At 36.3% G+C, this 26,722-nt stretch overlaps 1 protein-coding gene across 1 annotated transcript; it reads left to right on the forward strand.

The window, feature by feature from the left end:
* The first annotated feature begins 221 nt into the window (after positions 1-221).
* LOC139954088 (nuclear receptor-interacting protein 3-like) lies at positions 222-25,941 on the forward strand. Its single transcript, XM_071953754.1, has 7 exons — positions 222-1,259; positions 18,633-18,819; positions 22,663-22,821; positions 22,992-23,074; positions 24,042-24,193; positions 24,788-24,840; positions 25,806-25,941. Exons 2-7 carry the CDS (start codon positions 18,685-18,687, stop codon positions 25,932-25,934), a joined length of 711 nt encoding a protein of 236 aa, XP_071809855.1. The 5' UTR covers positions 222-1,259; positions 18,633-18,684; the 3' UTR covers positions 25,935-25,941.
* The last annotated feature ends 781 nt before the right edge of the window (positions 25,942-26,722 follow it).

The raw sequence follows: 26,722 nt of genomic DNA on the forward strand, positions 1-26,722 counted from the left end.
TGTTTTCCTTTTGTTTGTTATAACACAGAACCATAATGTAATACAGAATTTTGTATCCTGTATAAAGATTTTTTAATAAATAAATAAATCAATCAATCAATCCTCGGTGAGAATTTAGTCAAGATCAGGGCCCATCATGGCTCTGCTTACCGTAAGCCCAGAATCGGCGCTTACCGAAGCAGGGAGTTCTGTGCTTACGGCAAGCGTATTTCCCGGGTTAGCGGCGAATTTTGCCTTCTGCGCGTGCGTACTCCACGTTACTAGGCATTCTACGCTAATACAAGGCTAGGGCAGAAATTCGGCGCTTGCACGTAAGCGGGAAATCGTGATCGTCAAGCGCAGATGATTGGGCGGTAACCCTGGTTTACTATATTGCAACCTTTTGAATAATACAATATTCCCACATAAGGCATGGTGCCTGCCATGAAAAAAACACTATATATATTATGTGGTGATGGCTGATTGCAAGCCCTTTTACGTTACCATGCCAACGGAGGGAAATAAAACGATTTATTATCCCTGGGATTGGAGCCATCAGGCCGTAGATGAAATTACCCATCAGCAGAGAAGCATGCCACACGCATTGAGCTAAAGAGAGTGTCGCCGACGGGAAAGGTTGAACGTTGTAGTGGCTGGTTTGATACCCTCGCAGCGAGTTGATGTTACTACATCAGAAAGACGAGTTGTCTCTACAGCATCATGAGGACGAGTTGTCTACCCATACTGAGTTGATGTCACTACATCAGAAGGATGAGTTGTCTCCTCACACTAAGCTGATGTCACTACAGCATCATGAGGACGAGTTGTCTACCCATACTGAGTTGATGTCACTACATTAGAAGGATGAGTTGTCTCACATATCGCACTCCAGACTGTTTTATGCCCAGTCGTTGGCGGGATCTTTATGTATAAAAAAGTGGCTACGACTTGGCGGGAGTAACTGATCGTCTGCTCACTTCTGTTGTTTTTTGAACAATCTAGACACTGAGATTCTGCGTCTATTTGTTGTCAAACCGACATGACATGACTCTAAACAGAGCTTTGAGATCCAGATAGTGTGGTTCAGAAGTTGACTGTTACCCCGGGAGATATTTTGCTCCTTGGGATTAATCGAACGCTGTTCCGGAGTGAACTACCGACTGCGGAAGTGCATCTTTACATACAGTTCACCGGAGCACAAGGGCCGGAGTGCTGCTATTTATCGGAACCACATTTTGACAGGAATTCTCTTCCTATGGATTCAGATGGCAAGTAAGGTGGTAAGTTAAAATTTTGTTCTTCTTATAATGGATAGGAGTTGTACATATTTAACTGTATCCAAAATCTGTGGTAACTTCTTTTGTTTTTCCGTTTCTGTTTTGGTTTCTTTGTGCCTTTTAATAATAACAAATAATAATAATAATATTAATAATGCCTTGTATAGTTGACAAAGACCAGTCTTCTCACTTAGTGTATCTCAACATGCATACAAAAACAAACCTGTAAAATTTGGAGCTCTTGGTCGTCGAAGTTGCGAGAGAAACTAGAATGGAAGAAAAAACAAATGCTTGAATTTACAGCTCATTGTTAACAGTTGTACGGAACTCAGCACATTTTTATTTTCGTAAGAAAAAACAAATGCTTGAATTTACAGCTCATGTTAACAGTTGTACGGAACTCAGCACATTTTTATTTTCGTAAACAAAAACAAATGGCAGCACATAAATCCAATTCTTAAGCCTTTTTAAATGAAAGTTAGGCCGTGTCCGAATTGGCGACTTCGGCTACAGCTACGGCTAGATCGCGCGCGTCTGCTATTCTTCAACACTGACAGACGCGCTGATCTAGCCGTAGCTGTAGCCGAAGTCGCTAATTCGGACACGGCCTTAATCTCCTTTATCATTAAATATGCAAAATGAAATTATCGAGTGCAGTGAACCGTGTCAAATGTCCCTGCGCGTGCCCATGGAACCGTGACTAATAAAGTGAATGGTGGAATACACATTAGTTGTAATAATACATGAGCAGTCGTGCATGACTTACCAGTAATTGGTTTGTCTGTAAAGAGTTTGGATGGGAGAGGGGGCGGGGTGGTCATTTCAAGTTGACCTACATGTTTGTTTAACCATATTGATGCATAAATTAACGGAATCTAGCATCTCATTATTATTATGTTATGTAATACTGGACTGAACTAAGTCTGTTGACACGTGCTGCCAGTATGTCATGCACTTAGTGCATAGTGCGATGCTTATTACCACGATCGGATATATTACGAAGAAAACGGACCAGTCCGGCGAGCCTCGTACTAACGGGAGTCAACTGTATTTGGATTTAAATGAACTTTAAAGGTCAAGTTTGTATGCAGTCGGTCAGACGTGCCCGTGTCACATTGACCAACTTGGACCCTTATTCTTGTATACTTTCTGGCGGGAACTATGCCGCCATGCTGATATTCTGTTTAAAAATACATCTCCCTCCAGAGTTTAAGTTATGCTTTGATACCATATGGTACAATAATAACACCAATGAACCAGGCTAGTCGCTCAAGGATGCCAGCTACATGCGTTGAGGCTGTTTAGAATGAACCCAGATCATATTTTTGTGGTATTTGTGTCCGCTGTTTTTTTTTTAGCTCTGAGTCGGGAATTGAAATATTTATAGATAAATAATTTGGTCTCGTGTGACGCGAGATGCTTAAAGGCACTGGTATGGACACTATTGGTAATTAGTAAAAAATAATTGTTAGCATAAAAATACTTGGTAATGAGCAATGGAGAGCTGTTGTCAGTATACAACATCGGGAGAAATGGCTCCCTCAGAAGTCGCGTAGTTTTTGAGAAAGAAGCATTTTCTCAAAATTTGAAAATTGAATAAAAGATCTCTGCTGTGGTCTCGAATTAAGGGCACCAGAAAGCACACAACTTGTGCGACAAGGGTGTTGTTGCACCTGTTATTCTCTGGCAACTTAGATTGAGTTCAAAATTCACAGGTTTGTTGTTTATGCATATGTTGGGATATACCAAGTGAGATGACTGTTTTATTTTAAATAAGCGAAGGTGTCCATGCATTTAATGAATGCGTTCAATTAGACTTGAATTAGACTTGTTGAAATATTGTTTTGTCAAACTGTAACAGTTATTATCTTTATAGAACAGGTACAATTTTAAAGGTTTCTAATTTGATTGATTGACTTACCATGAAGTGATTATCTTAATATAGCAATTTGTTTTTATCAATAAGATTTGCTTCCTTCTGAAAATAATCATAATTGACATTGATACCTCACCATGCATTGACTCAAATCCCATTATGTTTTCTATCCTTACCTTTTTTGTATAACACTTTTGAGAGTTTATCGGTGTCAGCACTAGCTGTGTATATTGCCGATTTGGAACCGCAGGTGTTTAAGATCTTAAGCAATTCTCAGATTCAAACTTGAGGTTGGCCTAATCGGTTTTTAGGTTGGCCTAATGGGTTTTAAGGCAGGCCAAATGGATTTAAGATGGTTTTACCATAAACTCTTTAGAGGTAAAAGCTTTCCAGGTACAATACGCACATCTTCCTAAAATAAAAGAAAGTAAAAAAAAGTCCACGCTTTGTGTAAGTTAACCCAGCAGAAACTTAATTGCAGCCAATATACAAGCAATACGCCTCTGTTAATATTAATGAATGACGTCATAATTCATACCCAAAATGAGGCTATGGGCGCACGTCCGCCACCCACTTGCAGTGGCTGCGACCACGGCCTCGTTTGAAGTTGTTCTGTAGCTTGCACTGCAAATGGTTGACTCAAAGTTGCCTGTAAAAGTTACCTCATGTGACAAGGCCCTTACATGTGTAGTCTGGTCCTTTGATACAATCGGTAATCCATGACTGCTTTTGACACAAATGTACAAGACAGGTGGAGACAAGACACAAGTAAATCGGGGAAAGAAAGCCCACTTTTTCTTCCTTGATGTCTTTTTATATTGTATCTTAATGTTTTTATTTACCTTTAGTAGTTGACGATTCTCAATCTATCCAGGGTTTTGTTCAGTTTTGATGAAGCTCAAGGCACAGGTGTTTCTTTTCTTTCAGAAAAGACTCAAGTGGAGAGCGTTGAACCTTAAGATCTCAACCACTTTGGTGAAGAAATCCATACCTGGATTTTACAAAATGTCAGTTTGACTGATAAACCGAGTAAATTGACTATTAGCGGTTACGAGTAAATCCCCTCGGGATTTCATCCCAGGTTGAATTTCTTCCCCTGGAAACGGTGACAATATTACTTGAGACACTCTGATCTTCATTTTGAGTATTTAAAGTGACTACTTTCTTTAAGTGACTATTTCTTTAACTGTACTATGCATTTAAAGGTAACGTACACGTTTGCTGTAGGCCTACCCTCATGATTTAAGTTAGAAAAGCTTAAACTTAGAAATTTGCAAGGCCTATGAATTTATTAAAAATCAGGCAAAAACGAACAAAATTTCTATATTTTTGCCTCATTTATTTTGCTTGAAAATTTGTACAAGGCTGAAATTGTGTACTACTTTAGCATTTTGCCTGAAAAGGTGTACTATAGTCTTGTGTATCATGTTTGCTTGAAAAAGTGTACAAGGCCTTGTGAACTTTTCATTTTTGCTTTAAAAGTGTACGAGGCTATAGCCTTGTGAACTTTGCATTTTTTGCTTTAAAAGTGTTCAAGGCCTTGTGAACTTTGCATTTTTTGTCTAAAAAGTGTACAAGGCTATAGCCTTGTGAACTTTTCACTTTTTGCTTTAAAAGTGTACAAGGCGAACTTTGCATTTTTTGCTTAAAAAGTGTACAAGGCTATAGCCTTGTGAACTTTTCATTTTTTGCTTTAAAAGTGTACAAGGCTATAGCCTTGTGAACTTTGCATTTTTTTCATGAAAAGGTGTATAAGGCTATAGCCTTGTGAACTTTTCACTTTTTTCTTGAAAAAGTGTACAAGGCTATGTGAGCTTTGCATTTTTTGTCTAAAAAAGTGTACAAGGCTTTAGCCTTGTCAACTTTTCATGTTTTGCTTGAAAAAGTGTATAAGGCTATAGCCTTGTGAACTTTGCACTTTTTGCTTGAAAAGGTGTATAAGGCCTTGTGAACTTTTCATTTTTTGCTTGAAAAACTGTACAAGGCTATAGCCTTGTGAACTTTGCATTTTTTGCTTTAAAAGTGTACAAGGCTATAAGCCTTGTGAACTTTGCATTTTTGGCTTGAAAAAGTGTACAAGGCTATAGCCTTGTGAACTTTGCATTTTTTGTCTAAAAAGTGTAAAGGCTATAGCCTTGTGAACTTTTTCACTTTTTGCCTTGTGAACTTTGCATTTTTCGCTTCAAAAGTGTACAAGGCTATAGCCTTGTGAACTTTTCATTTTTTACTTGAAAAAGTGTACAAGGCTATAGCCTTGTGAACTTTTCATTTTTTGCTTGAAAAAGTGTACAAGGCTATAGCCTTGTGAACTTTCATTTTTTGCTTGAAAAAGTGTATAAGGCATATAGCCTTGTGAACTTTGCATTTTTTTTTCTTGAAAAGGTGTTCAAGGCTGTATAGCCTTGTGAACTTTGCATTTTTTTCATGAAAAGGTGTACAAGGCTAGAGCCTTGTGAACTTTGCATTTTTTGCTTGACAAGGTGTATAAGGCTATAGCCTTGTGAACTTTGCTTTTTTTGCTTGAAAAAGTGTACAAGGCTATAGCCTTGTGAACTCGCATTTTTTGTCTAAAAAGTGTACAAGGCTATAGCCTTGTGAATTTTTTCACTTTTTGCCTTAGTGAACTTTGCAATTTTTGCTTTAAAAGTTTACAAGGCTATAGCCTTGTGAACTTTTCATTTTTTGCTTGAAAAAAGTGTACAAGGCTATAGCCTTGTGAACTTTGCACTTTTTGCTTGAAAAGGTGTACAAGGCTTATAGCCTTGTGAACTTTGCATTGTTTTTCTTGAAAAAGTGTACAAGGCTATAGCTTTGTCAACTTTGCATTGTTTTTCTTGAAAAAGTGTACAAGGCTTATAAGCCTTGTGAACTTTCATTTTTTGCTTGAAAAAGTGTACATAGCCTTGTGAACTTTGCATTTTTTGCTTGAAAAGGTGTACAAGGCTATAGCCTTGTGAACTTTTCATTTTTTGCTTCAAAATGTGTACTTTGCATTTTTGCTTTAAAGGTGTACAAGGCTATAGCCTTGTGAACTTTGCATTTTTTACTTGAAAAAGTGTACAACGCTTGTGAACTTTGCATTTTTTGCTTGAAAAGTGTACAAGGCTATATAGCCTTGTGAACGTTGCATTTTTTTCATGAAAAGGTGTACAAGGCTATAGCCTTGTGAACTTTTCATTTTTTGCTTGAAAAAGTGTACATAGCCTTGTGAACTTTGCATTTTTTGCTTGAAAAAGTGTACAAGGCTATAGCCTTGTGAACTTTTCATTTTTTGCTTCAAAATGTGTACAAGGCTATAGCCTTGTGAACTTTGCATTTTTTGCTTTAAAAGTGTACAAGGCTATAGCCTTGTGAACTTTTCATTTTTTGCTTGAAAAAGTGTACAAGGCTATATATAGCCTTGTGAACTTTGCATTTTTTTCTTGAAAAGGTGTACAATTCCTTATGAACTTTTCACTTTTTGCTTAAAAAAGTGTACTTTGCATTTTTGCTTTAAAGGTGTACAAGGCTATAGCCTTGTGAACTTTGCATGTTTTTCTTGAAAAAGTGTACAAGGCTATAGCCTTGTGAACTTTGCATTGTTTTTCTTGTGAACTTTAATTTTTTGCTTGAAAAAGTGTATAAGGCTATAGCCTTGTGAACGTTGCATTTTTTGCTTGAAAAGTGTACAAGGCTATAGCCTTGTGAACTTTGCTTTTTTTTCTTGAAAAGGTGTACAATTCCTTGTGAACTTTTCACTTTTTGCTTAAAAAAGTGAACTTTTCATTTTTTGCTTGAAAAAGTGTACAAGGCTATAGCCTTGTGAACTTTTCATTTTTTGCTTGAAAATGTGTACAAGGCTATAGCCTTGTGAACTTTGCATTTTTTGCTTTAAAAGTGTACAAGGCTATAGCCTTGTGAACTTTTCATTTTTTGCTTGAAAAAGTGTACAAGGCTATATATAGCCTTGTGAACTTTGCATTTTTTTCTTGAAAAGGTGTACAATTCCTTATGAACTTTTCACTTTTTGCTTAAAAAAGTGTACTTTGCATTTTTGCTTTAAAGGTGTACAAGGCTATAGCCTTGTGAACTTTGCATTTTTTGCTTGAAAAAGTGTACAAGGCTATAGCCTTGTGAACTTTGCATTTTTTGCTTGAAAAGGTGTACAAGGCTATAGCCTTGTGAACTTTGCATTTTTTGTCTAAAAAGTGTACAAGGCCTTGTGAACTTTTCACTTTTTGCTTGAAAAAGTGTACAAGGCCTTGTGAACTTTTCATGTTTTGCTTGAAAAAGTGTATAAGGCTATAGCCTTGTGAACCTAGCATTATTGTGTAAAAAGTGTACAAGGCTATAGCCTTGTGAACTTTTTATTTTTTGCTCGAAAAAGTGTACAAGGTTATAGCCTTGTGAACTTTGTATTTTTTGCTTTAAAAGTGTACAAGGCTATAGCCTTGTGAACTTTTCATTTTTTGCTTGAAAAAGTGTACAAGGCTTTATATAGCCTTGTGAACTTTGCATTTTTTTCTAAAAAAGGTGTACAAGGCTATAGCCTTGTGAACTTTGCATTTTTTGCTTGAAAAGTGTACAAGGCTATAGCCTTGTGAACTTTTCATTTTTTTGCTTGAAAAAGTGTACAAGGCTATAGCCTTGTGAACTTTGCATTGTTTTTCTTGTGAACTTTAATTTTTTGCTTGAAAAAGTGTATAAGGCTATAGCCTTGTGAACTTTTCATTTTTTGCTTGAAAATGTGTACAAGGCTATAGCCTTGTGAACTTTGCTTTTTTTTCTTGAAAAGGTGTACAATTCCTTGTGAACTTTTCACTTTTTGCTTAAAAAAGTGAACTTTTCATTTTTTGCTTGAAAAAGTGTACAAGGCTATAGCCTTGTGAACTTTTCATTTTTTGCTTGAAAATGTGTACAAGGCTATAGCCTTGTGAACTTTGCATTTATTTTTTCTTGAAAAGGTGTACAAGGCTATAGCTTTGTGAATTTTGCATTTTTTGCTTGAAAAAGTGTACAAGGCTATAGCCTTGTGAACTTTTAATTTTTTGCTTGAAAAAGTGTACAAGGCTATAGCCTTGTGAACATTGCATTTTTTGCTTGAAAAAGTGTACAAGGCTATAATAGCCTTGTGAACTTTGCATTTTTTGTCTAAAAAGTGTACAAGGCTATAGCCTTGTGAACTTTTCACTTTTTGCTTGAAAAAGTGTACAAGGCTATAGCCTTGTGAACATTGCATTTTTTTCATGAAAAGGTGTACAAGGCTATAGCCTTGTGAACTTTGCATTTTTTGCTTGAAAAAGTGTACAAGGCTATAGCCTTGTGAACTTTGCATTTTTTGCTTGAAAAGGTGTACAAGGCTATAGCCTTGTGAACTTTGCATTTTTTGTCTAAAAAGTGTACAAGGCCTTGTGAACTTTTCACTTTTTGCTTGAAAAAGTGTACAAGGCCTTGTGAACTTTTCATGTTTTGCTTGAAAAAGTGTATAAGGCTATAGCCTTGTGAACCTAGCATTATTGTGTAAAAAGTGTACAAGGCTATAGCCTTGTGAACTTTTTATTTTTTGCTCGAAAAAGTGTACAAGGTTATAGCCTTGTGAACTTTGTATTTTTTGCTTTAAAAGTGTACAAGGCTATAGCCTTGTGAACTTTTCATTTTTTGCTTGAAAAAGTGTACAAGGCTTTATATAGCCTTGTGAACTTTGCATTTTTTTCTTAAAAAGGTGTACAAGGCTATAGCCTTGTGAACTTTGCATTTTTTGCTTGAAAAGTGTACAAGGCTATAGCCTTGTGAACTTTTCATTTTTTTGCTTGAAAAAGTGTACAAGGCTATAGCCTTGTGAACTTTGCATTTTTTGCTTGAAAAAGTGTACTAGGCTATAGCCTTGTGAACTTTTCACTTTTTTTCATGAAAAGGTGTAGAAGGCTATAACCTTGTGAACTTTGCATTTTTTGCTTGAAAAAGTGTACAAGGCTATAGCCTTGTGAACTTTTCACTTTTTGCTTGAAAAAGTGTACAAGGCTATAGCCTTGTGAACTTTCATTTTTTGCTTGAAAAAGTGTATAAGGCTATAGCCTTGTGAACTTTGCATTTTTTTCATGAAAAGGTGTACAAGGCTTTAGCCTTGTGAACTTTGCATTTTTTGCTTGAAAAAGTGTACAAGGCTATAGCCTTGTGAACTTTTCATTTTTTGCTTTAAAAGTGTACAAGGCTATAGCCTTGTGAACTTTGCATTTTTTGTCTAAAAAGTGTACAAGGCTATAGCCTTGTGAACTTTTCACTTTTTGCTTGAAAAAGTGTACAAGGCTATAGCCTTGTGAACTTTTCATATTTTGCTTAAAAGTGTACAAGGCTATAGCCTTGTGAACTTTTCATTTTTTGCTTGAAAAAGTGTACAAGGCTATAGCTTTGTGAACTTTGCATTTTTTGCTTTAAAAGTGTACAAGGCTATAGCCTTGTGAACTTTTCATTTTTTGCTTGAAAAAGTGTACAAGGCTATATATAGCCTTGTGAACTTTGCATTTTTTTCTTGAAAAGGTGTACAAGGCTATAGCCTTGTGAACTTTTCACTTTTTGCTTGAAAAAGTGTACAAGGCTATAGCCTTGTGAACTTTTCATATTTTGCTTGAAGAAGTGTATAAGGCTATAGCCTTGTGAACTTTGCATTTTTTTCATGAAAAGGTGTACAAGGCTATAGCCTTGTGAACTTTGCATTTTTTGCTTGAAAAAGTGTACAAGGCTATAGCCTCGTGAACTTTGCATTTTTTGCTTGAAAAAGTGTACAAGACTATAGCCTTGTGAACTTTGCATTTTTTGTCTAAAAAGTGTACAAGGCTATAGCCTTGTGAACTTTTCACTTTTTGCTTGAAAAAGTGTACAAGGCTATAGCCTTGTGAACGTTTCATGTTTTGCTTGAAAAAGTGTATAAGGCTATAGCCTTGTGAACTTTTCATGTTTTGCTTGAAAAAGTGTATAAGGCTATAGCCTTGTGAACTATGCATTTTTTTCATGAAAAGGTGTACAAGGCTATAGCCTTGTGAACTTTTCACTTTTTGCTTGAAAAAGTGTACAAGGCTATAGCCTTGTGAACTTTTCATATTTTGCTTGAAGAAGTGTATAAGGCTATAGCCTTGTGAACTTTGCATTTTTTTCATGAAAAGGTGTACAAGGCTATAGCCTTGTGAACTTTGCATTTTTTGCTTGAAAAAGTGTACAAGGCTATAGCCTCGTGAACTTTGCATTTTTTGCTTGAAAAAGTGTACAAGACTATAGCCTTGTGAACTTTGCATTTTTTGTCTAAAAAGTGTACAAGGCTATAGCCTTGTGAACTTTTCACTTTTTGCTTGAAAAAGTGTACAAGGCTATAGCCTTGTGAACGTTTCATGTTTTGCTTGAAAAAGTGTATAAGGCTATAGCCTTGTGAACTTTTCATGTTTTGCTTGAAAAAGTGTATAAGGCTATAGCCTTGTGAACTATGCATTTTTTTCATGAAAAGGTGTACAAGGCTATAGCCTTGTGAATTTTGCATTTTTTTCTTGAAAAAGTGTACAAGGCTTATAAGCCTTGTGAACTTTCATTTTTTGCTTGAAAAAGTGTATAAGGCTAAAGCCTTGTGAACTTTGCTTTTTTTTCTTGAAAAGGTGTACAATTCCTTGTGAACTTTTCACTTTTTGCTTGAAAAAGTGTACAAGGCTATAGCCTTGTGAACTTTTCATGTTTTGCTTGAAAAAGTGTATAAGGCTATAGCCTTGTGAACTTTGCATTTTTTTCATGAAAAGGTGTACAAGGCTATAGCCTTGTGAACTTTTCATTTTTTGCTTTAAAACTGACAAGGCTTTAGCCTTGTGAACTTTGCATTTTTTTCATGAAAAAGTGTACAAGGCTATAGCCTTGTGAACCTAGCATTATTGTGTAAAAAAGTATACAAGGCTATAGGCTTGTGAACTTTGCATTTTTTTCTTGAAAAAGTGTACAAGGCTATAGCCTTGTGAACTTTGCATTTTTTGCTTGAAAAGTGTACAAGGCTATAGCCTTGTGAACTTTTCATTTTTTGCTTGAAAAAGTGTACAAGGCTATAGCCTTGTGAACTTTGCACTTTTTGCTTGAAAAAGTATACAAGGCTATAGCCTTGTGAACTTTGCATTTTTTGCTTGAAAAGTGTACAAGGCTATAGCCTTGTGAACTTTGCATTGTTTTTCTTGAAAAAGTGTACAAGGCTTATAAGCCTTGTGAACTTTCATTTTTTGCTTGAAAAAGTGTATAAGGCTATAGCCTTGTGAACTTTGCTTTTTTTTCTTGAAAAGGTGTACAATTCCTTGTGAACTTTTCACTTTTTGCTTGAAAAAGTGTACAAGGCTATAGCCTTGTGAACTTTTCATGTTTTGCTTGAAAAAGTGTATAAGGCTATAGCCTTGTGAACTTTGCATTTTTTGCTTGAAAAAGTGTACAAGGCTATAGCCTTGTGAACTTTGCATTTTTTTCATGAAAAAGTATACAAGGCTATAGCCTTGTGAACTTTTCATTTTTTTTCTCGAAAAAGTGTACAAGGCTATTATAGCCTTGTGAACTTTGCATTTTTTGCTTGAAAAAGTGTACAAGGCTATAGCCTTGTGAACTTTGCATTTTTTGTCTAAAAAGTGTACAAGGCCTTGTGAACTTTGCATTTTTTGCTTTATAAGTGTACAAGGCTATAGCCTTGTGAACTTTTCATTTTTTGCTTGAAAAAGTGTACAAGGCTTTATATAGCCTTGTGAACTTTGCATTTTTTTCTTAAAAAGGTGTACAAGGCTATAGCCTTGTGAACTTTGCATTTTTTGCTTGAAAGGTGTACAAGGCTATAGCCTTGTGAACTTTTCATTTTTTTGCTTGAAAAAGTGTACAAGGCTATAGCCTTGTGAACTTTGCATTGTTTTTCTTGAAAAAGTGTACAAGGCTATAGCCTTGTCAACTTTGCAGTTTTTTTCTTGAAAAGGTGTACAAGGCCTTGTGAACTTTTCACTTTTTGCTTGAAAAAGTGTACTTTGCTTTTTTGCTTCAAAGGTGTACAAGGCTATAGCCTTGTGAACTTTGCATTTTTTGCTTGAAAAAGTGTACAAGGCTATAGCCTTGTGAACTTTGCATTTTTTGCTTGAAAAAGTGTACAAGGCTATAGGCTTGTGAACTTTGCATTTTTTGCTTGAAAAAGTGTACAAGGCTATAGCCTTGTGAACTTTGCATTTTTTGCTTGAAAAAGTGTACAAGGCTATAGGCTTGTGAACTTTGCATTTTTTGCTTGAAATAGTGTACAAGGCTATAGCCTTGTGAACTTTGCATTTTTTGCTTGAAAAGGTGTACAAGGCTATATAGCCTTGTGAACTTTGCATTTTTTTCATGAAAAGGTGTACAAGGCTTATTATAAATAGATCGACCTACAAACGTCAGTTATGTTTAAGAACCCCAATCTCTGAAATACACTGTCATCGCTTATTTTTGTTAAACCTCTATAAATAAGAAATCAGTTTAAGTCGGTGTATATAATTGATAACGAGCTCTTTAAATAATGCATAGGTTCGTCCCTTTAATATGAAATGAAGTTGGGGCACCATACACTGCACTGACTATGGTAATGATTCAACAGAAAATTAATGGTTATAAACTGAAATAATGCCTCTTTATTTATCTGCCTCAACAGAAAAAAAGAAGTAGTGTACGATTATATCAATGATACCTTCGCCGGCAGTGGCTGGCATCCCCCAAAAGCACAAAACAGAAATAAATAAAAAGATTAGCAAATCCATAAACTCGTTTTCTTTACAAGAAATTAGAAGACCCGTGTATCAAACTAAACCATAAACATTTTAAACTAAATAGAGAGAAATTAAGCAAAGATCTTTGATCAATCATTTAATTTCAGAATAACAAATCTGAACTTTTTTAACATGCAGTGTTTATCTTAACATAAAAATAGGTCGATCGCAACACTCCATCAAAATAAATAAATCAAGATTGTTTGAAATGGGTCAAATTTTACCACGAGGGTATCAAAGTACCGTGTCTTTGATGAGCTCTCGACCGGGGTAAGACGACGGAGTGTTGGGTGTCAATTTGATATGCGACACGGTGCAACCTCGTAATCCCGGCAGATCTAAGACATATGGTTGGATTGGTGTAGATGGAGATAATGATTGCGGGTCTTTCTCCTGAGGGAGAGTCAACCCTTGGGAGATAAGAACACCGTCAAGGAAGATGGATATAAGACACGGGAGGAGTATTCTTGGTAACTTATCGGAAGTAGAATAAGATGTGATGACCTGGGAAAGAAAGTTCTTGTGACTTTAATATTCATGAAATAAAAAAGCTTGTCAGATGAATTAGGTTCTTATTCTGTGACTTTATCTTCAATTTAGATGAAAGTTTGGCTATTCCCTAAGCAGCATCAATAAAGATGAACAAAAAGAAGAAGATACACACAACGTTGTATCGAACGAAATGGAGCAATGGAGAGCTGTCGTTGGTATACAACATTGCGAGAAACGGCTCCCTCTGGAGTAACATTGTTAATTTCTCATTAAAATAACAAAATAAATAATAATAATAAGAATTGAAGAAGAATAAATAATAATAATAATTAAATACGACAGACCTGAAGCCTTTTATTAGGAATCTGAAAGCAAACACAGTTGTGCAAGAAGCGTGTATTTTACGTTGGGATACACTAAGTGAAAATACTGGTCTTTGATAATTACAGAACGTGCCCAGTACATTTAAAAGCAGTTTTCAATGGAAAAACCAACACCGTCTGATTAACATCGCATTAACATATTGTGCGAGACATTCTGAAGAAAATTAAAAGCAAACATAAGTTGTCTTGATGAAAGTATAAATGAATTATACAAATAATTGGAAAGAAAATTTGGTTTCCAAGTTGCTTTGTATCCTAAGATAATTTTATAAATAATTATAGTCATCAGGACCCGTCCTTGAGGTCATTGCATGAAGACGACTGTATTTATTGAAAAACAGTCAATATTTACGAAATTATTCGGTCTGGAAACATCTTATTTAATCATGGGCAGTCTGGAATCCCACACACATCGGTGTTTATGGATAAAACCACAATTAATATAATTATTATCATAATGTGATAATAATATTTCTTCCCATGATAAGACTGGATGATTTGGAAGGAATGATTTCTACAACATCACGCTGTCCCATCAGGCAGGTGGTCCTTCAGATTGAAGTCTATCAATTCATTATGTTGAATACACTGTACAGCCAGACAGGCATGTAATTTTGCACTGCACGCTTCACCTGCAATGTTCAGGGGCTTCAAATGCACTAGCAATTGTCAGACAAATTTTATTTTCACTTGGTGTATCTCAACAAAATATGCATAAAAAAAAACATGTGAGTACTGAACATTTGTGCTAAACTAACTTTCCAAAATTAAGCCTTTGAGGTGGATTTCACAAAGGTAGTCCTAACTTAGGACTAGTCCTAGGCAATGCTAAGAGATAGGACTGGTCCTAAGTTAGGATGAGTTACTGGTCCTAACTAAGGACTGGTCCTGTCTCTTAGCATTGCCTAGGACTAGTCCTAAGTTAGGACTACCTTTGTGAAATCCACCCCTGGTGATTCTTCTACAATTAAGATGATATTTATTTAAGGGGTGTTTCCAAGTAGCCTATGACTCTGTGTTTTCAATTACCGAGTTGCTAATGTAATTATGCATGGATAAGGTTCCAGGCTGCCATGAATTGCTGTCGTCGTACGTCTTGCTTCATAGAAACATTGGCCGCCTGCTTTGATGACAAACAATGAACGTGTGTACGCGTGTACTGCGCTGCGCATGACCCAAGCCAATCATCGGGTCTTCCATTGACCTCCGTGTAGGTGCTGTTCGGGCTTGTGACAAGGTGACGTCATATGCAAATGTCCTAATGTTCATACTTCTGCATCTTACCGTGGCTGGTTATAAACATTATTTTTCAATGTGGATTTAGATTAAGATAAGTGTGGTAGAGACTTTCCTCATGTTCTACAAAATTGTGTAGAACAAAAAACAACATCCGATTTATGATTCTAAATGTTTTAAATCACTGAAACTATGAAATTTATAAATGCAGTTCAATACTTCAAAGGGGAAGCACTTTGTTCCTTCAATTCTTCTGAGTATAACTTGACCAACTTAAATTCTAAAAAGAAAGTTTCCATAGCAACGGCTATGTAAATTACAATTTTCTCTCAGACGTGAAACGAGTTGTTTCCAATCCACTTGCTCGATACAAACGCATAGACAGAAATACACGACACGTTGCCGCCTTTTTGACACTTCGCTTCCGTTAAGAGAAGAAGAATAATAAATCATTGCCGGGATTTCTTTTTCACCAAACATATTTTAGTTCAGGAAATTGAATTTGGGGGTTATGCTTGACTGACTTGATATTATCGAGTTCTGAACTTCTTTGATTCGCGTGAGGCTACTTTTCCACCCACGCTTTTGTCGACAATTCATAGGTCGAAGATGGTAGCAAGACGCCTCCCCCTCCCCTCACCTATACGTAAAACTGAAATCAATGTTGCATCAGAAATAAGCTGGTTCCTTTTCTTGTTTGGACCATCAAATCAAGTTGTTTATATTGACAGGTAGGGAACCAGACTATCGATACGAACTGAATGAAAAGACATGGGCAGTATACCCATGTTATGGTTAAAGGAAGTGGACACATTTTGTAATTACTCAAAATAATTATTAGCATAAAACCCTACTTGGTTACGAGTAATGGGGAGGTTGATAGTATAAAATATTGTGAGAAACGGCTCCCTCTGAAGTAACGTAGTTTTCGAGAAAGGAGTAAATATCCACGAATTTGATTTCGAGACCTCAGATTTAGACTTTGAGGTCTCGAAATCAAACATCTGAAACATACAACTTCGTGTGACATGGTGTTTTTTCTTTCAATATTATCTCGCAACTTCGACGACCGATTGAGCTCAAATTTTCACAGGTTTGTTATTTTATGCATATGTTGAGATACAAAACGTGAGAAGGCTGCTCTAGGACAATAACCAATAGTGTCCAATGTCTTTAAAGGTTCATCAACTGACGTGTTGTCGGTGATGTTAAAACATATTTTTTTGAATGACATTCTTTACCTCCACAAAAACATAACCAGTAAAAATCTTCAAGCACTTATCAATTCCGTTAACAAAGCCTATTGAACTGCCAATAAGTCTCTGTCCTAACCATGGCGCTGGAATTATAAACATCCTCAATTAACTCAATTAAAATCTTTCGAAACATAATGTTTTGTATAATGGATAATGGATTGTGCCTCGACGAAACAAAAAAGTCTAAGATTTGACCATAAACAAATCTTATTTTTCACTCTTGATGTGGTAAGAACAATAACTACAGGGAAAGTTTCAAGGCTGCATGAACACACTGGAAACATCAACTTGCAACCTAATTAGTTTTATATAAGCAGGAACTTATATGTACGGGTTTTTATTCAATAACCGAGTAAAGTCTGAGACAAGAACAATGTCGAGACGTCCTTGTGCCGTAATGTACTTACGGGTCACCTTATGACGTTGAAAGTTAGTGTAATATTGGACATTGGACATTCCCTTTTGTCTGTACACAAACCTGTGTAAATTCCCAATATCAAATATAAATGTACAAGGTAGCATTCACTGTACAAAACATATGTGAGTGTTTAATATATAATGTCAATGTACAAGGTATACATGTACATTCACTGTACAAACCTATTAGGATGTCAAATGTCCAATATCGATGCACAGGGTAGACATTCACTGTACAAACCTATTAGAATGTCAACTGTCCAATATAGATGCACAGGGTATACATTCACTGTACAAACCTATTAGAATGTCAAATGTCCAATATAGATGTACACGGTAGACATTCACTGTACAAACCTATTAGGATGTCAAATGTCCAATATCGATGCACAAGGTAGACATTTACTGTACAAACCTATTAGAATGTCAAATAACGTCCAAATCAAACTTACTTCTGCCAACACCAAAGTCTGAACTATTGTGGTTAAACAATAATTCGTAACCAGAACATTGTAATTTTTCCCTTGTTTGCATTTCGATTTTGTTCAGCGATGATTTTAACGATGTATTTCCCCTTTCGATAATGAGTTCATTATAATCAACTGTAAAACCAAGAAACAGTAAATCAAACGAAACAAGAATCGAAACATGTTTCGTAACGTGGTTTTACAATGGAATGGCAACAATAAGTGTATAAATAATATTTGTTTTCCTTTCTTGAAATTATAGCATCATTTTAAGCAGTCAACTAAGTGTTCTCTCGTGTTCTGTACCACGATACCAAGCTAGCAGACCTGCAGTCTTTTATTATGCATATGAAAGCACACACATTTGTGCAAATAATGGTGTTTTTTCTTTCATTATTGTCGGAAATTTCAAAAATTTGTTAATTTATGATTTATGTTGGGATGCAGCAAGTGGGAATACTAGTCTTTGAAATTAATTACCAAAGGTGTCCATTGTCTTTAAGTCAAAGAACCTGCTCCATTGTTCAATCTTTCCCATTACATGTATTAAGGGGTCTAAAGGTTTAGATGTATACGCACACATACTATGTCATATCCATTAGCTTTTTAATACAATGAAATAAACACACACACAAGCCTTTTATACAAAAATCCAATTTGTCCCAATATGTATCACCATAGTAACCAGCGAATTCGTATATTATATGTTAATGGGTTGTTAAGGGCTCCTTTATTAATGGAGGGCTTGTATGTCTCACTAGCAAGAAGGTCTAACTGCTTCTTTGTCTATGATAAGACTACGTCTTCTTAACGCGTGGCTGCCTTTTAGGGTTCTACGTTCTGAATATTCACGGGGAAGATTTTTCAGTATGATTTGAGCATACAGATTTTACGCCACCATGTCTGTTAATGTTTGATTTTTTACACATTATAGCTTATTAAATGGACAGACTTTTTTGCATTTATACGTTAGTATTGTTTTGGTTGAAAAGCAGTTTGCAGCAGTTTCGCCATCGTCTACGCATAAATTAGTCATGCCATTTAGAGCTTCTTGATTGGTCAGTCCTATCATCAGATTATTATTCGCTGAACAGTTTGAGGCTTTTCTGCTTGATATCCCATGCATATAGAACATGTCTCACTGCTTGTCACTCCGATCAATCTATAGTTGATTTGAAATTAAAGTGTTGAGTCTTGCTATGGCTGATGTCCGCCATCTTGAATCCAAAGCCCACCGGGGCACTGTGTGGATTGGGTTTCAGTCCCTACCTGACTGCATGGGTTTTTCCTGATGGGCTAATTCTACGGGGTCTCCTCTGACATCTAAAACTGAAACTTCCTTGTTTTCTCTCCATTGAATTATAGTATAGTAATTAAATACGCTTTTCTGAGAGTCCTTGGCTTCACAACCAGAATAAATGAACTGATAAAAAAACATTAAACGCCACAATAATATATAGTCGTTTGTAATTTGTTCACTGACAGATTCTGGACCCTTTATAGACTTTGTTAAGACGTTAATGGTGTGGAAGTGAAGATGGCGACTGGATTAAAGACTAGACCTATCCTAATGAAAGGTCCAAGGGCAAGGGTCATACCACCAAGATTGACCACTAAGAGCTCGACTGACTTGTTGCCATTGGAGATGAGATTGGGCACCAGTAAGGATGCGGTAAGATATTCAAACAATAGTCATCATTTCGATTTATTTCTCTTTTTAATTACTTGATTTTTATTTATTTTATTACACGGTCATCCAACAGCACAACTAGCGAAAATAACAGCATGGATAGAAAAACAAGAAGAAATATATAGCATTAGATGTAGGGAAATCCAAAATGGGAAAACCCATGTTGGGACTGAAAACCCAATCCACACGCAAAGCTCCGGTCTGAGTGGGGACTCAAACCGGGGCCAACAGAGGTGAGGTGAAAGGCAGCGCAAATATTGAGCCAATATTGTGATGTGGATGTGTATAAATAAGTAATACTGGCTATAATATATCGATGCGGGGGAGGGGATTCTTGTTATACGAACCTATTGTGATTATTAATATTGCAATAATAATAACAATAAACTCTCAAGCCTTGAGTGACAAACAAAGACTGACCTCCCTGGCACAAAACAGCAAACTCATCCGAGTACAAATTAGAACCGGATGCACTATTGCAAAGAGACAAGGAGAAACACACTCCCTGTAACAGTCCCGTGGAGATTTAAATTGTTTCCCAACCCGTAAGATGTTTTTATTGTCTAGCAGCGCTGACATCACGTCCGTGTACTCGTGGCTGGGGGAGAATGCGCGAGAATTCATTGAGGGAAATCAAACAATGAGCCATGAGAAACATGTTTACGTTGTCGACAGAGTGTACATTGAATTTGCAATAGTCAAATACATTGTATTTACCTTCTAGTCTGTTTACATTATGCAAATACTAGTCTGTTTACTTTATGATGCAAATACAAGTCTGTATTTACATTATTCAATTACTAATCTGTAATTTACATTTATCTCCTCCGTGTGTTTACAATACCCAACTGCTCTGTATTTACAAAATTCAATAATGCTCACGTTTTAAAATACCATTATTCAAATACACCTTGTTTACATTATCAAAATGCCTGTGTAGTGACATTATGCAAAATGCTTTGTGTATTTGCATTTTTCAAATGCACCGAACACTATTTAAAAGCTTTGCATTTAAATTATTCAAATGCCGTTAATTTGCATTATTCAAACGCACCTTATTTACATTAATCAGTTGCTCTATGTTGGCTAAATTCAAATGAACATTTAACATTCAAAAAATAATAGTTTTTTCAGTTCGGATTACAAGAAAGGAGCTCTATAATGCATCTTTTTAAATTGTATTTTATTATACAATATCGTCGCCAGGGCTACAAAATATCCGACGGTTGTTTTATGACACTACCAACTGTTATTTTAATGCAACAGGATTCTGCAACACATCCCCTACACACCAAACAGCCGTTTATGCTTGACATAACATGTGACTGTTCAATAACACTATTAGAGGACAATTTGGTTGTAAATTCACACAACCTGTCCATGAAAACGTAATTTCAATATAAAGGCAGATGGTCGCACCTCAGAAGATGTTTATAAATGAATATTAACGCCCCCCCCCCCCTCCCCAACCACATTTACACTCACACGCAAACACCATTTTCTGGATCCGTTTGTGGGTCGTGCTTTTGTTGTACTAGTATTCCCTTCTCTTAAGAATTCCCTTGCGGGGTCAAGGTTGAACTAATAAGACCCTTGTGGGGTCCAGTGTTCCATAAAATACCCCACTAGGGTTATTCGCAAATTATGACCCGTCAAAGTGCGCGAGTTCCTTTCAGGAGTTAGAGCAACGTTTGCTAGATAAGAGCAGCCCTAAATAATTGAAAACAGGTGGAGACTTGCCTGATCTACAAACCCCTTGCATATAATAATGACGAAGACAGCTCAAAATAGCGCCATGTGAGGTCAATGAAGAGCTTTCATTGGTTGAGAGTCGTGCGCAGCAAATTTCCATTGTTTGAAATCAAAGATGGCAGCCAATGCCGGGTTACTATACTTTGATTCCGTTGAATAGTAAAACAAAACGACTTATAATATGTCTCATTACGTTTCTTAAAAACACATTTTGAAGAAAGCTAGTTGATAAAACGAACTGTGCAACAAATCATGTTGATAAAGTACTATACTAATGTAGTGACTGATAGGCCAATTACTGCCCCAGCTGTCCCTTTTTATTCTCCCAACAATCCATTTCTCAATTTCATTTATTTCATTTTCCGTCTCGCAATACTTAGCGGCAGGGTCCTTCTGGTGCTATTAGTGTTTCACTTGCACTATACACTGACGAAGAACACATCACATTCTCTAAGTATTATAATAAGACAGCCAACCCCGTAAGTGCAACGGCAAATTGACTCGACTAGAGTTGTTTGAAGTGATTCCATGCGGGCTGAACGGAAGACTAATGGAGTCCAAAAGCCCCCCCCCCCCCCGCCCTTGCGACAGTGTTTTCAATACATGTGACAAAAGTATACGTTTTCCGGGTTTACTGAATAACAAGAATCACATTTTGTACTTATTGCTTCATGCTCATGTTCATTTTCGGTATCTTATGGAGACCAAAGAAGAAACAGAAAAAGGCAAAGCAAAAGGACTCCATATGGGAATTCTAAAGACTAGTACTCCACAAGGCATTTCTGTACAACGTCTATGGGAAACTGTAAAGCCAATGGTCATGACAAAGATCTAAACAAAGCTCCACAAAGATGCATTTTTTGATCCAGTGCGTCAAAAGTTTGTATTTTGACGCGAGGTGTCCGCAGTGATTGTGAAACTACGACGTATCCAATATTATTACCGACCCATGTATGTACAAATTCAGATCCCATATCCTGGCAAGATGTCTATAAGAGCTTCAAATAGAAAATGGTCACGTGGACTTACTGCCCTCGGAGGCATTAAGGGCAGGGCCTGTTGATTTTATCTAATTGCCACTGAACGTGACTTTCCCGTCGTTTCACACCGTTTCTCCTTTTTTTTTTTTTTTTTTTTTACAAAATGGCTGCCCCCGCTCCGGGAATACCGAATCAATCAATAAGGTGGGAGTTGCAATGTTACGTCCGGCCGGCTGTGACGAGTTGAAATTTCATCTCCGTTAAGTGACTGTGAAAATTGTGCACCTTTGGCTGAGCCTTTCACAAAAGACGGGAAAACATGAAACGTTCTTTTGACTGCAAGACGTTCTGTATTTCAATCGTGGGTGTCTTTATTGGGTGTCTTTATTGGGTGTCTTTATTGACAGATCTGTGCGCGGTATAAATATATAACTATTATTATTATTACATTCTCGGCAAAAAAAGAGGAAGTAATATGATTGAAGTTTTGAACGATAAGTGGAAAGACAACGGGGGGAGGGGGGTACAAACAACATGATGAACTCACAATACATATCGGCACGCCCATGCGATCGAAGCAGAACTCATATATATTGATTTATAGTCTTTTGCATATTAACTTAAAGTCTTCGTACATTCAACTACGCAGACCAAACATGGGTTTTCTCAAAGTAAGCAGAAATATTGTTGTCAATTTGCTGCTAAGCAAATCCCAAGAGGACACCAGTCATGCATTGTACATGTGACATGGTGTGATGACTGGTAACCGTAGTCAGCGGAAGGTTGTTGTTCTTTTTGTGTTTTAAGCAGATCCAAGAAATTGGGCTAGTTAAGAAAGACTTCTGAAGCTAGATCGATCCCAGATGCTGGAACTCCCTACTTTTAAACAAACGCTCTATTCCTCGATTCAAACATAAACGCAAGTCAAATAATTATTTCCCATGTATAACAGAACGAAAAAACAAATACAAAATTTGTTTTTACAAGTTTTGCTTTGTGGAAAATTTCACCGGTTACAGGCAAGTAACTCTTTATTATGTTTGAATTATTTATAGACATCTTTGTTGGTTTTTTATTTTTTATCAAACCATAGCAACCGGCCGCCATCTTGAAACAGAAGCAAGTTCAGAAGCTTGACATTCCCGCTCAAACAAGACGGAAATCGTCTGCCGATGTAGATGAACAGAAGAGAGTCTCGAAACCAGACCAAACGAGTCCGACTACTGAGAGTCTATTGTACGTACAGTGTCAGGTTAGTACTATACATTATGAGAATGAATGTCGTAACACAATAGTTACTTAGTAAAGAATGTGGAATGTTAAATTAAGCTCAGTAGAGACTAGCTCCATTTTACTTTTCTGTCTGTTTTAGTAACTAATTCTCACACTTTAACCAAAATGTTTCTGCGTGAATATTTGCAGTTGAATGGAGAGCAAGCAATCGCATTGATTGATACGGGAAGTCTTCAATCTACTATACCACGTGGAATCGCAGAAGTCTATGGGTAAAAGTTAAACTTGGCTATTTATTAATTTATTATGTTATCGTTATAATCCCATGGCAATTTTTCGTTATTTATCTCTTATTTATTGATGTCTTGATTAACACAAGAAAGAAGCAATAACAAAAGCTATAAAACAAAACTATTCACAACCATTCTGTATTTTCTATTGGTTGTTTTAATTGTATGGGTTTTAATATGTTTTATTTTAACTGTTCAGCGCCCAGGAGCATGTTTACATGGATAGGCGCTATATAAATTTCCATTATTATTATTATTATTATTATTATTATTATTATTATTATTATTATTATTATTATTATTATTATTATTTTATGATAAGAGACATTAGTCTTGGCGCAGTGCAGAGAGAGCGCCCCATTTACTGAATAACTCTGTGGTGCTACCGTGTGAGGCGTGACTGGGTATTTTCTAAAATCAATCTTCATAAGCAACCAAGATTGACATTTCCCGTTCATTTTCATTTTATACACATGGAACCGGCAAGGGTGCAGGTTCTTTTTAGCTATTGATTTTTGTCCGTAAGTTCATAACTCAGTTAGCGTGAATCTTCGGGCGAACTATGCCGTGTATTTGCATCAGTTAACGGTACAGTTCTACTGTCCCAAATCGATTGCTAACACGGTCGACCTGAATTGTTCGCACCAATGACACAATCGTTTAGCTTCGCTGCACTTAGTTTGTTGTATCGCGAATTGATCATTTATTTTTTGAACTTTTTTTACACAGCTAATAAAAGGTATTTTATTGAAGTACACTCTGACGATAATATAATAGATCGAATTCCACTGGAAATAAAAAAGGTCGAGTCATTTTACCCACCGACGAATGACCCTTTTCCGTTTAATTACTGTATTTTTTTAAAATATAAATTACTTCACTGGAAATGAAAAAAAAAAATCAATAAAACAATTTCCAATAATGATTTTGTTTGCCTTTTTACGATCAGATTAATCGGTTCAGGCGGCAAGGAGATTAATTCCCATGGCAACGGAACTAAACACAAAATATGTCCCGAGATTGAGACGGATGAATATCGGATAGTAACTGAGCTTCGTCTGGGGAGGGCGCCCTCTGACTACTCACTGATCGTTGTGCCTGGTAAAGACAAAGTCTTTGTGTTTTGAATTAAATCAAATTGTTGTGTTTATTTGCCTGTAATGGAACAGTTTAACAAAAAAGGTACATATTGTGTTTAAATTGTAACCTATAGCTAACAGACAGGAAACAGTGACCAATGAATAACCGTCTAAAGTTTACCATCAATCAGTTGAAAACAGTGATTATCATAATCAAAATGGCCGCCGTGTTAAAAACATGGAAGGTATGTGTATGCACAGACTAACTAACTAAATCAAACACTGCACAAGCTTTTCTAGTGATTTCTAGTGATTTCCGATAGTGCTCCTATGAACATCATGAGACTGATGAACACGTTTTTCATGTAAAGTTATAGAGTCTACCACTACTTTTTATTCGGGGGGGGGGGGGGCACTATTGATCCACTGCTAGCCGTCACACGCCTGCTGCACCATTGATATTCCAATAGTGGGGTTTGTGTGCAGTACCAAACGGATACAGATACAGATACTTGTTTTAGAGATCATCATACAGTACTTGGTTTCTATCTTTTAGTTTCCAATGTAAATTGTATATATATTTTTTTAAAGTCTTGTTTTTGTTTCTCCTTTATAGATACATCTAGTTTGGTTTTAACAATCGGAATGGATGTCTTACATCGGAACAAGGTAAATAGGCACAGACACAATCCAAATAATTATATGTGGATATGTTTTCGGAGAACTTGGAAAAGTAAATACGTAATTTATCATGGGCACAAAGGGTAAAAACTAATTATAAACACAAACTATTGTGGATGATAGATTCAACTATTCTTGCATAACCTTTCACCCTGGGGAAACTGACTGGATATTTTACAACAATCTTTGGGACAATGCTTATAAAACTAGTCCTCATACGAATTCATTACAATAACTTGCAACGCTATTATAGAGACAACGTTTCCTAATTCACAGTCAAAAGGTTATTCATTAGTGAAGCCATTGAATATGAACGGCAGTATTTCCTTAATCAATCACAATAGCATTACCATTACTCGAGGCAGTCCTTTTCTTCATACACCACTTATTATCTGGGGGGGGGGGGGTTACTTTAATCTCGTTATTAATAAAATAATTGGAAATTCTTGGTATCATTAACAACAATGTTATTTTCCTTCCAATTTCGGGGAAATTCTGCTTTGACAAATTAATTGTAATTTCAGGAATAAAGATAACCCATATTACATCCCTTGCACATTATTTAAAGCTATGTTTAGATTAGTGAGTCCTTTGGAACGTTGACTTATGCAAAGGCCAGGAAGTATGGCACAAGGGGGCGCTATTGGATTGTTATGGTCCGATGGTACCGTTGGGTAGCAGCTGATCATGGAAATGAACACCCAGCAGGGTGGATATGTGCGCATTACAAGTCTTATTATTATTATTTATTATTAAATGTACAGCAGGTCGAGTTGGTACCAACATAGCAGCGATATAGGATTTGAAATCGTTTATCATAGTAACAAGTTCTAACCCGACACCACTACTATGATGTCACATTCATCGAAGGATCTAATCTTAAACAACCTTCACGAAACTATTGCTAATATCCTACTAATTGATAAAAAGGCACTTACCTGTATTCCTTGCAGTGCGTTCTTGACTTTGAATCTCGAGTTTTGTACCTCAACGGCATATCCGGTGACGTTAAGGAACTACTCCTTCATGAAGAGGTGTATGGTGATACCAGACTAGTCAGATCCCAGTCATCGACATTGTGAATCAACGGTATATGGGAGTCTGGATTTGTTTCAAATAAAAGTCTGGTCCCTCAGAGTGTCTGTTATTGCGTCTCATTGGCAATTGTTTAAAAACTATCCTGCTGAAATCACGAGAGGACGCCCTGTTTTTGTTGCGAGATGGTGGCATTTTTATGTATCGAGTCTCCGAAACTCCAGATATTAAAATATTTGGTAAACAAAATAATAACTGTATACGATTTGGACTCTTATTTAGAGATGATTTTATGCCAAGTTTACAATTTATTTGATTTTTTCTTGTTTCTATGCACAGATGAACAAGTGCAAGGCATATCGCAGTAACTAAATTAGTGTACATTGTAGAATAAAGCATTGTTCAATTATTTTGAAAGCATCATCACGTGTACAATAATAATTGTTCTGACCCCACATGTACAAGAACTCCTGCTAATGACTTACTCATTATTTAAGTGAAAAGGTTGTATATAAGAGTGCAAACATGCTGTGCGTTGGGTTTTCTAAGAATGTACATGGACATTAATGGAGTGAGATTGAGACAGAAATGATCGTTTGTCCTCATGGTGGCGCCCTTTCTATAATAATGTTTGTACAAAATGGCCTCTTTAAGCACCCTGGTCCCAGTCAACTTTTATAAAGATGTTTACCTGTAAGCAAACTTGTGTGCTTGTTACAGCAGGAAGCGAAATGTTTAGCAAAAGTAATAACGATTGAGAAGATTTTACAGGGCGTTGTGCGTTCACATTATAGTTGTCGCGTCACTCCTAGCAAGAACTACTAGCATGTTAGCG

Source organism: Asterias amurensis, chromosome 22, assembly GCF_032118995.1.
Source record: "Asterias amurensis chromosome 22, ASM3211899v1".
In the NCBI taxonomy this organism is placed as follows: domain Eukaryota; kingdom Metazoa; phylum Echinodermata; class Asteroidea; order Forcipulatida; family Asteriidae; genus Asterias; species Asterias amurensis.

Bases quoted from the DNA above. Each gene is read 5' to 3' on its own strand.
- LOC139954088 (XM_071953754.1), top strand. From the start codon at position 18,685: ATGGCGACTGGATTAAAGACTAGACCTATCCTAATGAAAGGTCCAAGG. The intron at 24,194-24,787 runs GTAAAGACAAAG...TCTCCTTTATAG, and splicing joins CTCACTGATCGTTGTGCCTG to ATACATCTAGTTTGGTTTTA. The intron at 24,841-25,805 runs GTAAATAGGCAC...TATTCCTTGCAG, and splicing joins ATGTCTTACATCGGAACAAG to TGCGTTCTTGACTTTGAATC.